At 36.2% G+C, this 15,870-nt stretch overlaps 2 protein-coding genes across 3 annotated transcripts; one reads left to right on the top strand and one right to left on the bottom strand.

Moving 5' to 3' along the window:
* Positions 1–3,624: 3,624 nt before the first annotated feature.
* LOC132186401 (probable folate-biopterin transporter 3) lies at positions 3,625–11,396 on the top strand. The gene is made up of 5 exons (XM_059600366.1): positions 3,625–4,183; positions 8,277–8,536; positions 9,680–9,775; positions 9,847–10,017; positions 10,357–11,396. Exons 1-5 carry the CDS (start codon positions 3,814–3,816, stop codon positions 10,942–10,944), a joined length of 1,485 nt encoding a protein of 494 aa, XP_059456349.1. The 5' UTR covers positions 3,625–3,813; the 3' UTR covers positions 10,945–11,396.
* An 89-nt stretch (positions 11,397–11,485) lies between these two features.
* LOC132186402 (aspartyl protease family protein At5g10770) lies at positions 11,486–14,322 on the bottom strand. Of its 2 annotated transcripts, XR_009440748.1 has the most exons (4): positions 14,051–14,322; positions 11,864–13,217; positions 11,701–11,760; positions 11,486–11,592 (listed from the first exon to the last, which is right to left on the bottom strand). XR_009440748.1 is itself a non-coding variant. In XM_059600367.1 (2 exons), exons 1-2 carry the CDS (start codon positions 14,217–14,219, stop codon positions 11,944–11,946), a joined length of 1,443 nt encoding a protein of 480 aa, XP_059456350.1. In that variant the 5' UTR covers positions 14,220–14,322; the 3' UTR covers positions 11,840–11,943. The 2 variants fall into 2 exon arrangements, 1 of the variants encoding a protein (XP_059456350.1); XM_059600367.1 differs by lacking the exons at positions 11,486–11,592; positions 11,701–11,760 and having other exon boundaries at positions 11,840–13,217.
* Between the last annotated feature and the right edge of the window lie 1,548 nt (positions 14,323–15,870).

The raw sequence follows: 15,870 nt of genomic DNA, 5'->3' as shown, positions 1-15,870 counted from the left end.
GGAAACGTTAATTTGGATACCATGTAAAAGTTAATTACTTCGGATTTAATTTATAGGCAATCGAGTTCGCTAAATCATATTCATAGGCAATTTGTCTGTCACCGTCTATCTCAACTGTTTGCTTTATTGGTTTCCAATAGCATTTATGCAGCCCATGTGATATGGTTAATATGAGTGCGACCTCTGTGGTTTAAGTTTAATTGTGTCCAAATTAATTGAGTTGGCTAGGCCCTGTAACGGTTAGAGGTTATGTCCAAAAAATCAATTCATTTAGTATGAAAGGGATAAATATAAAATTAGTCCATATAGTTGGCCTAAATTATAATTTGTCTGTTGCTTTCCATCATAAATGTTTGGTTCAAAATAAACTAGAGAGAAAAAACCAGACCTATGGAGAGGAGGGAGCTATTCTTTCCCCTCCCCTACTTGTTTTTTCCTTTCTTTTTTCAGTTTATTTTTTTGGTTTTTCTGACCAGCCCAGTTGCTTTGGCTATCCCTTTACTTATGTTGCGCTGCCTCCGTTCACCCTCTACTGTATCGCGCCGCTCTTTGCCTCCTCGAAATAGGTTGGATTTTATATTTAGTTTTTCAAATCTAGATCTAGTCTCCTCAACTGGTTTCACCCAACCACGCCTCGGCCCACTATACTCCCCGACTCCTCAGTTGCCTATTGGTGCAAAACAGCTCCATCTCGTCCACCATACACCGACTAGTGTGCTTTGCCTCCCTCGCCTCGACTGTTGTACCTGTTTGTTGGTTTTTTTATTGTGTTTTTGAATAAGGGTTTGACTTCTTCTTAGATCTGCTTTCATGAGCGATTTTTGGGGTGAAGGTTTTTGTCCTAGTCTTTGCGTCAAGGAGAATTAGTTTCAGTATGAGAGTTTTGCTCTTATGGCTGAGAAAATAAAAGTTGAGAATATGAGCTACCTATGTATTAGATTGAGTCTTCCTGGCTGTTCTATAACTGAAGTTTGGACATGGGTTAGCGGATGTTAAAGTTATAGATAAGACTTGATTGTAAGATTTTTATGTTTATCTTTATGACGTTATAACCTTGTAGCTTTAGCTATGATTTATCAGAGCTTTATGCTCTTTGATGTAAGAGCTTTATGCTCTTGATCTTTTTTCAATGAATAAATATAAAAGATTTCTAAAAAATACATAAATAAATAAATGTTTGGTTGACTGGTTTCCAATAGCATGTATGCAACCCATGTGATATGGTTAATGTGATTGTGACCTCTGCGGTTGAAGTTTGATTGCTGCAGATGTAGATGTTATGGATATAAATCACAAATTGATCAACAAAAGTGGATAATGGAACTGGCTTTTTATTAGAGTTTGAACTTGAGGCCATATATGTTGCATGGTTAATTTGGATGTAAAAGTTAATTACTTCGGATTTTATTTATAGGCAATCGAGTTCGCTTTATTGTCTATCTCAATTAATTGTTTGCTTTATTGGTTTCCAGTAGCATGTATGCAGCTAGCCCTGATTGCGACCTCTGTGGTTGAAGTTTGATTGGGTCCAATCGAGTTGGCTAAGCCATGGCCAACCCAATATTTTGTTCAATATATAGAAAGATTAATAAAACCCTGAAGCATACTCAACTCAACTTCCACGACCCTAGAAACCTACCAGCTGCCCAAGATTAATCGTCATTGCCCGAACAATTAAGAAGATTCCTTCGGGTTCGGCTGACTTGGGGCTCGCCCTCTGCAGCCTCTCCGTCGACGGTTTCCGACGAAACCTCTCCGGCCAATCGAGAATCTTGACCCGATTCAATCGCTCTTGCCATTTTAATTACTACATTTCGTTTGGTTTTTATACACGGCTACAACCGAGATCATGACGATTGCAGTGGGTGGGAGCAACATCGGAGCGCTTGGTGGGAGGGAGGGTCGGAGCGATGCAGAGGCTGTTGCCACCAAACTCTTGGCAGCTCTGGAGAATGACGAGCATTGCGGCGGCGCGTGAGTCGAGGATAGATTGGTCGGCGATGTGAGAGCAGCAAATGCGGGTGAGTGTCTTAAATGAATAAATTACATATTCAAAGAACTATTAAGTAAACTCAAAAGAAGCAAGGCGAGGCGAGATGAGTTGATCATTAATTAGAAGCAGAGTTCATACTTCATAACACATTCATACAAGTTGGACTCGTTTAACGAACAACTGCCGCCTTTTTTTCTGGAAAAAATTTCTCCAGTCCATTTTGATTGTATTAGTGTTGTCACAATAGATCAATGATGCCTTGATCAATCTCATAATCCATTTGCAATTGCTTCATCCAAAGTAACTGAGTACAACAACTACCAGCAATAATATACTTGGCTTCTATAGTCGACAAAGAGGTTGAATATTCTGCTTCTTGCTCATCCAAGCCAATAGGTTCTCGCCAACATAAAAGCAAGCACGTGAAGTGCTCATCCTGTCATTTGCATTGCCAACCCAGTCAACATTTCAATATCTAGCAAGGTCCAAATGGGTGTCTCTAGAATGCCATGCACTGTGATTTAGTGTCCCATTGATATATTTGATATTTCTTTTCATTGTAGTCAAGCAAGACTCATTGGGAATTGTCCAAAATCATGCACAAAGTCCCACACTAAAATAGATATATGGTCGGCTTGTTGTAAGTAAGATATAATAGGGGAAAACTTCACAAAATTCCAATAATCTTTCATGTGTTTTGGCATTATTTTTAAAGTTCAAAAACTCTTAATTTAGAGTATTAAACTTTCAATTTTTTGTAATGTCCATTTATCCGTTAAGATTTTTTATTAAATCTTGTCAAAATTCTCAAAATACTCTTGATTTTTCAAGCGTGAATATTTTTACAAACTCCGTTAAATCTTGATCAGCACCACATACCGCATTGGGGCACGTGTGGTGCACGTGGAACCGCCTCTCCAAGCCTTTTTTTGTTGAATGCTCCTCAGATCTTGTTACAGGTTGTTTTGTGGTGTTCTCTGAACACCCGGTTGATGCCTCCCATCAATGACTTTGTTCATTCCTCCATCAGTGTCTTCTTTGTTGCTGTGATCGTCTTTCTGATGTGCTTTTGTAGCGGTTTTGTAGTTAGGTTTAAGAATAGTTGATTGACTTTTTGAGGTTCATGTTCTTTCTCGTGCTTGTTGGAAGTGCCATCATTGGCTCGAGAAAGGTTGAAGGACCTTTAATGGTTCGTGTTCCTCCTTGTGCCACGTTTGGTTTGACTTTCCTTCCTGCCTTAAATGACGGCATTTTTTGTTGAGAAAATTTAAGGCTGTTTAATTCATTTGACGCATTCTCTTTTTTATTTTTTTTATTTATCTATTTTTGGCATTTGTTTAGATATAGTAAGCTAGCTTTTATTAGTTTGCCTTCTTTTCCGATTAGTTATAGTAGATAAATATTTTTATTTTTCACCGTAAACCATAATTAACTGAATATTCAAGGAAAAAAGAAAAGGTCTTACCGTTGACCCAATCGCACAAGATCACTTTCACACTGGCGTGACGTGCCCCAGGGCTCAGGAGACAAAGACACCGACAGAGACCCGATGAGATTTCACTAGTTACCGCCTCACTCAATAACGATACGATCAGATCCAAATCCAAATTGGTTTGTCAGTCAAACGTAAAGAATGGGAATATTTCTTTTAAATTATTTCACTTTGCTTCCGCAAGCTAAAACTGACCCATTTAACTTTTGCGAGTCAATGACGCAACCAACTTTGGAATTTGAGACATCCCAGTTCATAAAAGTCTTGGATTTCTACTGGGTATTTGAGACTTCCCGTTTTCCCAATTTTTACATGAGAGATTTGGTCAATGAGAGACGCAGAAGAAAGTCTTCAAGTTGGTTATCAGAACCAGAACCAGGTGAACCCAAGAAAAATGGGGTTCTGGGGATTGCTATGGACTCCTATCCAATGGTTGAAAATGCTCAGTGAAGAGTTGCATTGGAGCTTTGTGTTGGGTGTGGTCGTTGTGTATGGAGTGAGCCAGGGTTTGGGTGTTGGTCTGAGTAGAGTTAGTACACTGTATTACATGAAGGATGAGCAGAAAATGCAGCCCTCTGAAGCTCAGGTGTATTTTGGGATCATTCAAATTCCTTGGGTTGTCAAGCCTCTCTGGGGCCTCCTCACTGATACAGTTCCAATTCTTGGGTACCGAAGACGGCCGTATTTTGTTTCCGCAGGTATATGTTCCATACCCATATATTGTTTTCTCTAGGTATAGTGTTGCGGAGATGATAAATCTGTTTTTCTGCTATTTAGTGGATATAGCTGGTCTGCTAATGGCAGTTTCTTATTCTTTCTGGTTTTTAAGTTTTGGAGTTTGGGGATAGAACTACAAATATGCTTATTCGAGATATCACCTCCCTTATGCTTTTCATTTTCTTTTTTTTTTGATAAGTTATGCTTTTCATTTTCTAATGACCCATGTTAGAAATATCTTGGGAAAACTTTTTGGGAGTGTCTCATTAATGCTTTGGATTTTATAGGAGGATTGAAGCAAAATTTTCAGTTCTTCTTATAATCTTATCAGGGTATCAACAAATTTTATTTTATCAATTTAGGGAAGGAGTTATTTAATTAGTCAGTTTAGGAAAAGTTGTTTAGATAGAATAAACTATAACATTTCTCATCTTGTTGGGATTGTTAATGTTTATTATTCGATTAGGTTATTGTTAGTTGATTGTTATCAAATTAGAATTAGTTGAGAATGTTAGTGTATAAAACGACTTCCAGTCTGAAAAAAGATTATGTCTTTTGCCAAATTTGACTCCCTGAGCAAATGGAGGAGTTGGGTTCCCTAGAAGAAACCCAAACCATAGCTCTTCAAAGTTCTTTTCTCTAAATTCTCTTTCTGTCCATATCATTTGGTATAAGAGCTTAGCAATGAAGATTGATTGGAGTACACGGTAAAATCTTTGTGTGAAGGGCAGTGACAGATTTGGAACAGATCACAAAGCTATTCCAACTTTTGCCTATCCATAGAAAGGAAGATAGTGCTACTACTACTGCACAAGTTTTGTGGCTGAGGAAATCAACCACTTTAAAATAAAGAAGGCTCACTATAGAGAAAGAGCTACCAATTGTCAAAGCCTTCTACATCTAAGTAGGGGAATTCTACATCACAAGGTGTTGGTGTTCTTGACAGGAACAAGTTGGCCAATCTAGCTCAGTGTCTAGGTGATCAGAAGAAGTAGTTCTCGGGTTCTGTTGGACACTCTGTTTTCTATATTAAAAATTGAGTAAAACAGAGGCTGAAACTAATATCGGAGAAGGCAACTGGGAGAAATAGAAAAAGAAATAATCATTCTTGATTATGTCGAGCAAACTTATCAGGTTATCAACAATTTTTTATCAGTTTAAGGAGGAAATTGATTATATAAAACAAACCATAACAATTCTCATATTGTTTGGATTGTTAAAGCATATTATTCAATTAGGATTTTTGTTAGTTGATTGATATCAACTATGACTATTGTTCGTCGATTATTATCAGATTAGAAACAGCTGGGAACTTTGGTGTATAAAAGGACCTCCAGTATAAATAAAGATGTATGTTTTTGGTCAAGTTTAACTCTTTGAGCAAAAGGAGGATTTGTTTTCCTTTTATAGTTCTTTTCTTTAAATTCTCTTCCTGATTTAGTCTGAGTTCTTATCAAATTTCCTTTTTTCTGTTTAAGAACGCTAATTTTGTTTTCTCCTATAATTCCTTAAGAATGAACAAGTGCTAAATATCTTTCCTTTTTTTTTTTTTTTTGTGAATTAATTTCTAGTTCTTCATTGCTTGTGCATTAAATAACAAGAAAGAAGGAAGCACATTTTAATACCTTGTTCCTTAAGTATGATATTGGCTTGGTTTTCCGTGGAACACTTTTTCATCGACAAAGTCCTCCCTTCATCTTTATTTTCCCGCTGTAGATCTCTTTGTTTTCCTTCACAGAACAAACTAACTAGTTACATGACCCTCCTTCTGACGAATTGATTAGATATATTATCAAGGTCTCCACAAAGAAACAATATTATGTAAGAATCTAACATTCTTGTTTGAATGATAGTTTATTCACAAGGCTGGGGATCTTATTTTGTTGCTTCACCACCAGTTATCCTTCCTTAAACTTCGTACAGCTTATTATGTGTTTGTTTGCTGGAGCTTTCTTGATGGGAATGGGTTCTACACACACACACACACAGATATATATATTTTTTATTCAAAAGATGCCCATGATTGCATAAGACAATTTCTAGATGTTCGTGTATCTTCCATTTAGCCTTCTCTTATGGCTTCTTTTGTTCATCCTCTGTTATGTCATCCAGCTTCTTTCCATTAATTGGCACATAGAAGGCTTTAAAAGAATTCATATCCTCTAATTACTTGCATAGCTGCCGAACTTCCAATAATCTTAACCATCACTGGTGTAATTGGTGTATTCTCTTTCTTTAATTTTCATTTTTCTTTCCTATCCATCCTGCTTTGCATAGAGCTTAAATCAGGGTCATGAATGTTGTTGTTCAAGTTGTTAGAGATGAACCTAGTTTCCTTAAATCTTTCCCTTCTTTGTGAACTTAATGTGAACTTTGTCAAATACAGTAGAAAAGTGGATATGTAAAATGAGAGATAACTTCCTGATTGAAGAGGGAAAAACTGTAATGTTGACTGTCAAATTTATTTATTTATTTTTTAATAAGTAATCAAAATAGAGGAGTGCTATACACCCCAAATTTTCCTCCCAAAAGTTGATTCCCAAATGATATGTCCTTATGAGATTTATTATTTTGGGAAGTGTGTCACCAACTCATGGGATGGTGACACATCATTTGGGAACAATTTTTGGAAAGGAAGTCTTGGGATGTCTAGCATTTCCCATCAAAATATCATTAAAATGTAAGGCGCTCCCAGGCACACAGTAAGACTGTCAAATATACTATGTGTAAAAATGTCGTAAATTGTTTTCTAAATGTGGCTAATGAAATTCCTTTTGATATACCCGAAAATTCATAGCCTTTTTTTCCCATCGACAACTTCTACTGCCTGCAGCTAGGGATGCTAAAATGGACATGCGTATAGGTTGAACTACAAAATAAGGAGGAAGAATCAATCCTGTGTTCTACTGGAATGGTTTCTATTGCAAGTATTCAAGAAGCCAGCCTGGCAAAGAAATATAAAATAAAAGAAATTATTCAACAAATCCTGGAAGCCAAATGGCTCAAGCAAACAAGTTTGCTGCATCAAATTTGAAGAAAATAGAGAGATTTGAAAAGCACAATGCTTGATCATGGTCATAGGGCTCTGCTTTTAGTTTCTGCGTCAAGTGATCATTGGGGTGGGACTAGAAAGTTTTTTTATTTTTTGGGGAGGGGTTCCCACATAATTTTGCTACGTGTAATTTCCCTTAGGAGTAACATTCATAGCCTTCATTTATCAGTATTAGGAGTAACATGCATGGTCTCAATGAAAACCTTATTACCTTCGTGTAATTTCCCTTCCTCGTAAAATCCATGGATAAGATTGTTAAATATAACCACATCCTGGTGCACCTCATTCTTTTCCATTTTGATTTTAAGCTTGATTGCAAAGCTCAATAGACCATTACTGCAATGTCCTGCAATCAGTGTGTTATAAGATGCAATATTCATTCTTTCTATCTCCCTAAACAGCTCAACAGCCTTCTCCAATTTTTCCAATTTACGGTAAGCACACATGACTGACCATATTAAGAGTAGATTCCCTAAACACCTCAGCACACATGAGCATATTACAGTATTCGGTCTGTGCCATCCTACTTTGTATACATTTAAAAAACAAAATTGAAGTGGCCATGCCATCCCCACCACCCCACCCCCCACCCCAAGCTACAGCGTGGGTCTGCCCCTTTATGATCATACTGTGTGCATTCACATGCATTCTACCTGGGATATATTTGAGAGTTGTTTATTTGTCAATTATCTGATGCTGCATTAGCTTTGTGTAAGATGTGCCTTTTATTTTTGCTTGGAGGAGTTGAATTTTTACCATTATTTTTGTTGTGTGATAAGTCCTTAAATTAAAATTTAAAAGACTATATGTAAGCTGCATGCATTGCCCTTGGGATAGTTCATGCTTTGAGAGTTTTTGTTTTTTTTTTTTTGGGGGGGGGCGCCGGATTGGAGAGAGAAGTTGGATGCATTTGATTACCAAAGAGCTTTTCCCTCTGTTAAGTTTTGGTTTCTTGGTTTGTTATCCATGCTTGTGCCAGGCTGGATGCATTTATTTACTGGATAGTTTCTCCCGCATTGCAGGTTTTCTTGGTGTCATCTCCATGCTTGTGCTATCCTTACACAAGAAATTGCATCTTGGATTCGCCTTGTTATCTCTAATGGCAGGCAGTGCTGGAATAGCTATAGCAGATGTTACCATTGATGCCTGTGTGACACAGAACAGTATAACTCATCCATCCCTTGCCGGTGATATGCAAAGCTTGTGCGGACTGAGCTCTTCCATTGGAGCACTGGTAGGATTTTCACTTAGTGGCTTTTTTGTTCACCTAATTGGGCCTAAGGTAAGCTTTTGCTCAACTTATGTTGCCTTTTTCCTTTTGATCACATTCATTTTTCTGCATCTTTAGCCTGCAACTATATCCTTGTCCAATTTTTGTTTTTTGTTCAGCTGCCTTCAGCCATGGATTGTGATTCGTTGACCATTGGTTATTCGATTCTTTTTAATCTGATATCTGACAAATAAGATTTGGAGATGATTCCCGGCATGAAAAAAGCTGCAGTCCAAATGAATATCAAATTACACGATTCATGTTCTTGTTGCACATATGCATCATAGACTAGATTGTGAGACTATAATTATTTCATCAACCGATTTTGGGTAGTTAATGTACTATGTTTAAAAATTTTAAATTGTCTCCCTGTAGTTTTGGAGAGATGTAAATTGTGAGACTATAATTACCCTACATTAAATCTCGTCACTTGATGAAATCCATACAAGGAATATTTTTGAAATAAAATCTCATAATAATGAAAAATTGGTTCAGTTATGATGTGCTATGAACCCTGAATGATGTGTATATGCATAAGGATAGAGTTTTCCTTCGATCTGGGTTAGAGGAATATCCTCCAACCTAATCTATAATAATGACACGTGTCATTTGATCATGTGAAAGTCATATGTTCTTAATAGTAGAGACAAACTTGGAAGAAATTTTATTAAAAAAACATATGCATTTCACATGTTATTAAAAAACAATGTGTTTCACATGCTCAAAGGACACGCCATTAGTATAAATTAGGTTGGATGAATTTTTTTTCAATCCAGTTTGGAGGAAAACTCTGTCTGCATAGGACGAATATAAATTTTTTAGAATCAATGCACGCAATACCTATATGGCCAATTATAGGTACTATGTATAGTTTTGGGGATAAGTAAATTGTGAGACCATAATTTTCTTATATTAAATTTTGTCACTTAAAGAACCATATAAGAAAACATTTTGAAATAAAATCTCAAAATAATGAAAAACTGGTTCACTCACTAAAAATTTTGAGTTCACGTCATATTTCGCAATTCTTGGCCACTCAAAGGAAGGATCCAGCTTTTATATATATATATAATTTGTATACTATAACTTCTCAGGTCAAGTTTCTTTTTTCAATTATACCTGCTACCTGTTAAAAGTTGTACGCTTTCTTGACAGGGTGTCTTTGGGTTGCTTAGTATCCCACCAGGACTGGTTGTTTTGGTTGGAATGGTGCTGAGGGAATCCCACGCCCATAACTTTACGTACAGACGGGTAAGGTTACCTTATCAAGCACCTCTCGCATTCCTGCTTTCTTCTATGCTCATATCAAGCTCTTAATTTAGGTAAACGAAAAGTTACTGGATGCCAGTAAGTCTATGTGGACAACATTGAAATGCCCGGATGTGTGGAGGCCATGTCTATACATGTACTTATCACTTGCTGTAAGCATGAATATTAATGAAGGAATGTTTTATTGGTATACAGATGCCAAGGGAGGTCCGTCTTTCTCACAGGTGCCATGATATTCTTTGCCTATTCTTAATGCATTCAGACAACTTTCAAATCATCCATCTTTTTAACCATTGAACTTTTATTACATGTATGATCATGACATTGAATGCCATTCCAAATTACATCTGCTGTATTACTTCCTTCCTCTTATTCCCATATTTGTCCTGCATTTATTGTTTTGTTGCTACCTTTTCAGTATATATTTTCTAAATCCAAATTATTTTCAGCAAAGAATAGTTCCCATTTGCAGAATTTTTTTCATTGCATTAAACAGTGTTTATTTATATCTCTTTATGATAAACCTAGTCAATTTTAATTCATTATCCTTATGCTTCATGCAGGAGGTTATTGGATCCACATATGCTGTTGGTGCAGCTGGCTCACTTCTTGGGGTCCTTATCTACCAAAACTTTTTAAAAAACCACCCTTTTCACGACATACTTTTCTGGTCTCAGTTTCTCTTTGGTGCATCAGGATTGCTAGATTTAGTATTGGTTTTACGCCTAAACTTGAAATTTGGTGTACCAGATTTTTTCTTTGCTGTAATTGATGCAGCAGTTACTCATATGATAGGGCGTATTAAATGGATGCCTCTTCTTGTACTTAGTACCAAGCTTTGCCCACCTGGTATAGAAGGCACTTTCTTTGCTCTGCTTATGTCAATCGACCATGTTGGAATGCTCTCATCTTCTTGGGCAGGAGGCCTCTTCCTCCACATTTTAAAAGTCACAAGGACACAGTTTGAGAACCTTTGGATAGCTATATTGGTTAGGAGCTTGTTGAGACTAGTTCCTCTTGGTTTCCTATACTTAATACCCAGAAATGATCCCAACTTCTCTACCCTTCCAACTGAGATGAGGACAAAAAAAGATAATAGTATTCTTGAACCTGATACTGTTGAAATGGCCTCCCTTGTCAACAGCACTTGATCAATCTAGGGATGTACTAAGATGCAGCAACTTGAAAGAAAAAGCACATCTAATAGGACTTTGTGGTTGCTGCATTGAAATTACTGCTTCTTTTCTACAACCTGGACGAGGGTAAGCAATTCTGCTGCATTGAAATTACTGCTTCTTTTGATGTACCTCAGTGGATGGGCTTGGTTGTCCTTCAAAGCCCTGCCCTTCATCATAAAAGCCTTCAAATGCACCGTTGTTGAGGACTTCTATACATGCAAACATATGATAATTATGTTTGCCAACCCAGATTGTATATTGCCAACCCAGTTTCAATTCTGCTCTAGGATTTGGAATCAGCATGAAGCAGAGAGGCCTGACATTGAAGCAGATTCGTTTTCTCAATTCATTTTGTATTATTGAAACCACAGCTCCAAATTCAAGAAATTGCTCCAATGGATGAAGTTCATGTTTATTTTGTTGTAGAGCAGGTCTTATTCTGCTATGCCATAGATCCTTCGCATCTAATTAACATTGACCTTACACGTACAAAAAGTTTTCTGCTAAAGACTTGTTCAATTTACCGGAATACAAATAGAATGGTTCAAATTTTGTGATGTTTGGAAAAATTCCAGCCTCAAAGAATAGCAAAACGTGGGAAATCTCTCAGCTTTTCATGATCTGCAGCAGTAGACAAAGCAAAGAAATTAGAACCCAATTTTGCTACATCCTTTTTTCACAGTACTTCAGAGCTTATATGGAAAGAAAAATTTCAAGGAATGAATATACAGTTTGTACTCCTCTTGCTCTCCACATTAAGAAGTCGCATTATTAAACTTGGGAGACAATCTGAAAAATCACAAACGGCGTTGTTATGTTTTACATCTTCCCCGAATGGACAAAATAACTATATATAAATGGTGTGAAGTGAAATAAACAAACTACTGCATACATCTGCATTAATTATATTGCCAATCATATATAGTTTGGCTCTGCTCGGAAGATATATATGTATTGATCACATTCTTCAGTTCACATGAAACTGCAACTTTCTCCTGCAAATCCCAGCATGGACTGTTTACTATCATATATAACCCTTTGATTCTTCTGCTGATAATTCCCAATAATACCAATTTCATCTTCGTAGGAGAGGCTTGCAAGAGCCAAGCAAACCTGAGATGCATCAGTCTTTACAAAATAAAAGATGCCTGTTATATCCACATACATCTCAGCATTACCCTCAAAGTGAAATTTCATTGCAGGAATGTTCACTTCCTGATATCCACTGAGGTTAAAGCAAGTGTCCAAGATAGAAAATCCAGGTGCTGGAGGAAACCCAGAAAATTGTTTCAGAAACTCTGCTTTCACAGTCTCATAAACTGATGGAGCAAGCCTTGTAATAACAGTTCCAGAGTCGATCAGAATTCCACCTTTACCAAAACTTGGAGCTTGTAAAGCCACCCCACCAATGCTAATTCCTGTAAGGTTGAGAAAATAGAAGGTGGATAGCTGTGGATTATGAACCATTCTGGTGTAAGAAATGGGAGTGAAATTCTTGAACCCTGAAGAATCTCCACCCATTGCCAATGAACCAGAAGCTCCAGCTTCTGTGGAAGGTAGACAGTAGGAGAAAACTCCTCCAAAAATGGCAGAACTTTGAGAAATCACTGAGAGATCACTCCTTCCCAGACCCATTAGACCTGAAGCTCCACCAAAAAGACCTTTGTTGTTCCTTCCACAGCCAAATACAAAATTGTTCACAGGAGTTGTTCCAAGATTAAGATGCTCATGAGCTAGCTCTCCTCTAGTATATGATCCATCTCCATAGTTAACAACATAGTTACAAGTTGTAGATTGGTTACTCCCACAGATTCCTGGATTCCCAGAAGCAAATTGCAGAGACTGACAGGTTGATGAATTGCAGGAAACTAACTGGTATGATGGGGATGAAGAAGGGTTGAAGAGAGGTTCTTGTTGATTGTAGCATAACTTGCATGGCAAGCATTGAACCCATGTCAAATCACTTCCTGTGTCTACAATCACTGTCATATTTCTGCCTCCCAATCCTATGGTTACAATGTAGTTTAGAGTCTGAAGTTTTATGCCAGATGTTAATGGCATTTGAGCTTCTGAAGCATCTCCGGTACCAGCCACCGATGCCGTGTTCTTAAACCGGGATTGCAGTGACCGGACATGAAAATCATCCAATATCAAACGCTTTTGTAGCTTCTTATTCCAGTCAATGATCTTTCCCGAGCAGTAGTCTGTGTGCTTCACTTCCAATATGGTTGCACCATTCTCCTTCCCTTAAAGCACCAAACAAATCATAGCTATTGAAGTAAATAAAAAATATATATTTAATTAAACCCTAAATTTCTAAATCTGCAGGTTTCATTTATTTGATTGCTTAACAAAAAAGTTCCATTTTTATGATATTTATTACTTAATCTATGTTTCCTTGAGAGTAACTTTCTTATTAAATTATGAAACACGGTTTATTTTAAAAGCTTAAATGAGATGAACGGCTGAGATTTATGAATTTGAAAATCTCAAATTTAATATTACCTTGCTTATTTCCTTCGAAAATGAATTGTAGTAGTTTAAGATTAATTGATTATCTCTCATCATTTATTTAGTGTTAATTAAAGTAAATGATTTATTGTAGGGAGTTGAAGTTGATTCTTTTAGGCTTTCAATATTTAGGTTTTGCATAATAAATATCCTAATTAGATATCATATTACTTTAATAATTGACACTTTAGCCAAACATATAGCATCCTATTCTGATTGCTTTACTTACCTAAAAAAGAGAAGAAAAAAAGGAGAAAAAAACTTCAGTCAAACTCATTTTGATTTGTTCTTTTTCTTTTTGGGTACAAAAGAAAATGCCCACCAATTTGTTTGAACTTTTTATTTACTCTTTAGGGTTTGCACCCAGTGGATGAAAATTCAACCTACTGCCCTAAAGCATACAAGTATTAGATACTAGCATGAAAAAGGAAAGCATTAATTGTAGATAATTAACTGATCCCAAAGTGGAGAATAAAATAAAGTTACAAAAAAAAAAAAAAAAAGCAATGGCCACCATTATAGACAAGTAGTTTTATGAGCTTTACTTTTTCTCTTTGTCCAAACTCACTTGATTTCCGGGAGAGGCAACTTGGATTATTGCCACTTTGCTGCTTCCATTGAAATGTTTGCAGGCTGAGGGTCTTCTCTTCATAGCAGTGAACCTCATTTGCATTAATACTGAGGTAAAGAAACAGAAGAGGAAGCATCATTGGCAAAAGGGGCATCGCATCCACCATGGCTGAGGAAAGTGAAGAAAGATATCAAATGGGTTTGAAAGAGAAAGGAAGGAGCAGAAGAACAGTGGAGAGAGAGAGAGAGAGAGAGTGGTGTGGAGAGATTCTTGGGAGTCGAAGTTTGGCATGACAACAAAAGAGGAAGGGCTGGCTTTTGGACCCACTTGTGCATGAGAAATTATTGGGGTTTCACGTGCACGTATTGGGAGAGGGAGAGATCTAGTGAGATAGAGGGAAAATGAGCAATATTATTGAGTAAATTGGAATACGCCTGTCAATACAACTGAGATGATTCGGTAGTATTGAAAATTAGTCGATAATTTTTTCTTTTTCATAATCCTTTAATTGTTTATTCAAATGCCCTTTTTCACTGCTATGTACGTACGTCATTATTCTAATTATATGATATTATTTTAATAGTCTACTAAATAGCATTACACGAGAAAAAAAGAGAAGAAAAAGGTGGTTTGTTTCTAGGTGAGAAAGGGTGCATTGTTTCTAGATGAGCTGGTGGGATTGCAACTGCTGATTAGAACAATTTGACTGGCCATTGTTGAGTTTTTAGTGATAAGGACTCACCCTTCACGGAATCAACTGTCACAACAGAGAGAAAGAGAGAGAGACAGGTATTTTGTGTCTCATATTGTCTCCTATATGTATATATATGTGTGTGATGGGAGTTGGACAAGTCAAATATTGTCCCAAAGGTTGTCATGAGAAAAACAATAGTAACATGGCATGTTGTGTTTTTTGAAGGTGTAAGAGATCATGAATTATTTAATGATGATGAGTTCATATTCAATACTAATGGGAGAATATATATATATATATATACAATCTTTAATCTATTTTCATAGAACCACTCTTTCAGAAACCAATTAGAGGCCTCAATCTTTACCTTTTACTCAAGTTTTAAAACTATAATTGTACTTTAAGATATTCTTTGACTTAATAAACCCTAATTATTGCCCCATCTCCCAAACCTAGCTAGGCTATGTTCAGAGGATTTTCGCCTTTTACGTACGTGGGCCATGCCAAATTGGCAACCATACGATTATTGCTTTATCCATTTTCCTTATTTTGGCTTGTGATCACATCCTCATAATTATCATATTATTAATTTTAATATATAGTACAAATTTTTATTGAAAAATCGACCAACTTTTGTTTTTTTTTTGAAAGATCAAAATCCTCAAACTGAAATAGCTATATATTGAGTTGTCATGTCGTCGTGTGTATTGCATGAATCTTATTTATATCCGTGACTCTGAGCCTTCAGCTTAAACTCTTTATTAATAAGTGAGATTTAATATATATATATATATATATATATATATATATAATAAATGACAAAAATAAGATTTGAATTCGCAGCTTTTTTCTCTTATAATAGTATTTTAAATAATTATTTATTCCAAACTTTTAAAAATAATGAATTTAATCATGTAATTTATATTATAATATGGAGGACATTAATTACTATCTAGCTTCACAATAAAACTATATCATGCATGTTATAATATTTTATATTATTCAGTTTCTTGGCAGGTTCATTCCTTAATTACCTTACGTTCTAATCAAGGATATTTTTTGTTCACAATTCCTTGCCTCTATATAAATGGAGACTTAACGATACAGTTCAATATACTTAATA

This window comes from Corylus avellana, chromosome ca7 (assembly GCF_901000735.1).
Source record: "Corylus avellana chromosome ca7, CavTom2PMs-1.0".
Taxonomy (NCBI): Eukaryota; Viridiplantae; Streptophyta; class Magnoliopsida; order Fagales; family Betulaceae; genus Corylus; species Corylus avellana.
This window is presented reverse-complemented; position numbering and strand designations above follow the sequence as displayed.

What these genes read in the sequence shown, in the direction of transcription:
- LOC132186401 (XM_059600366.1), top strand. Translation starts at nt 3,814, where the DNA reads ATGAGAGACGCAGAAGAAAGTCTTCAAGTTGGTTATCAGAACCAGAAC. An exon ending in TTCACCTAATTGGGCCTAAG is followed by an intron (nt 8,537 to 9,679) that starts GTAAGCTTTTGC and finishes CTTTCTTGACAG; the next exon opens with GGTGTCTTTGGGTTGCTTAG. An exon ending in ATAACTTTACGTACAGACGG is followed by an intron (nt 9,776 to 9,846) that starts GTAAGGTTACCT and finishes CTCTTAATTTAG; the next exon opens with GTAAACGAAAAGTTACTGGA.
- LOC132186402 (XM_059600367.1), bottom strand. Translation starts at nt 14,219, where the DNA reads ATGGTGGATGCGATGCCCCTTTTGCCAATGATGCTTCCTCTTCTGTTT. An exon ending in TTGCCTCTCCCGGAAATCAA is followed by an intron (nt 13,218 to 14,050) that starts GTGAGTTTGGAC and finishes TGGTGCTTTAAG; the next exon opens with GGAAGGAGAATGGTGCAACC.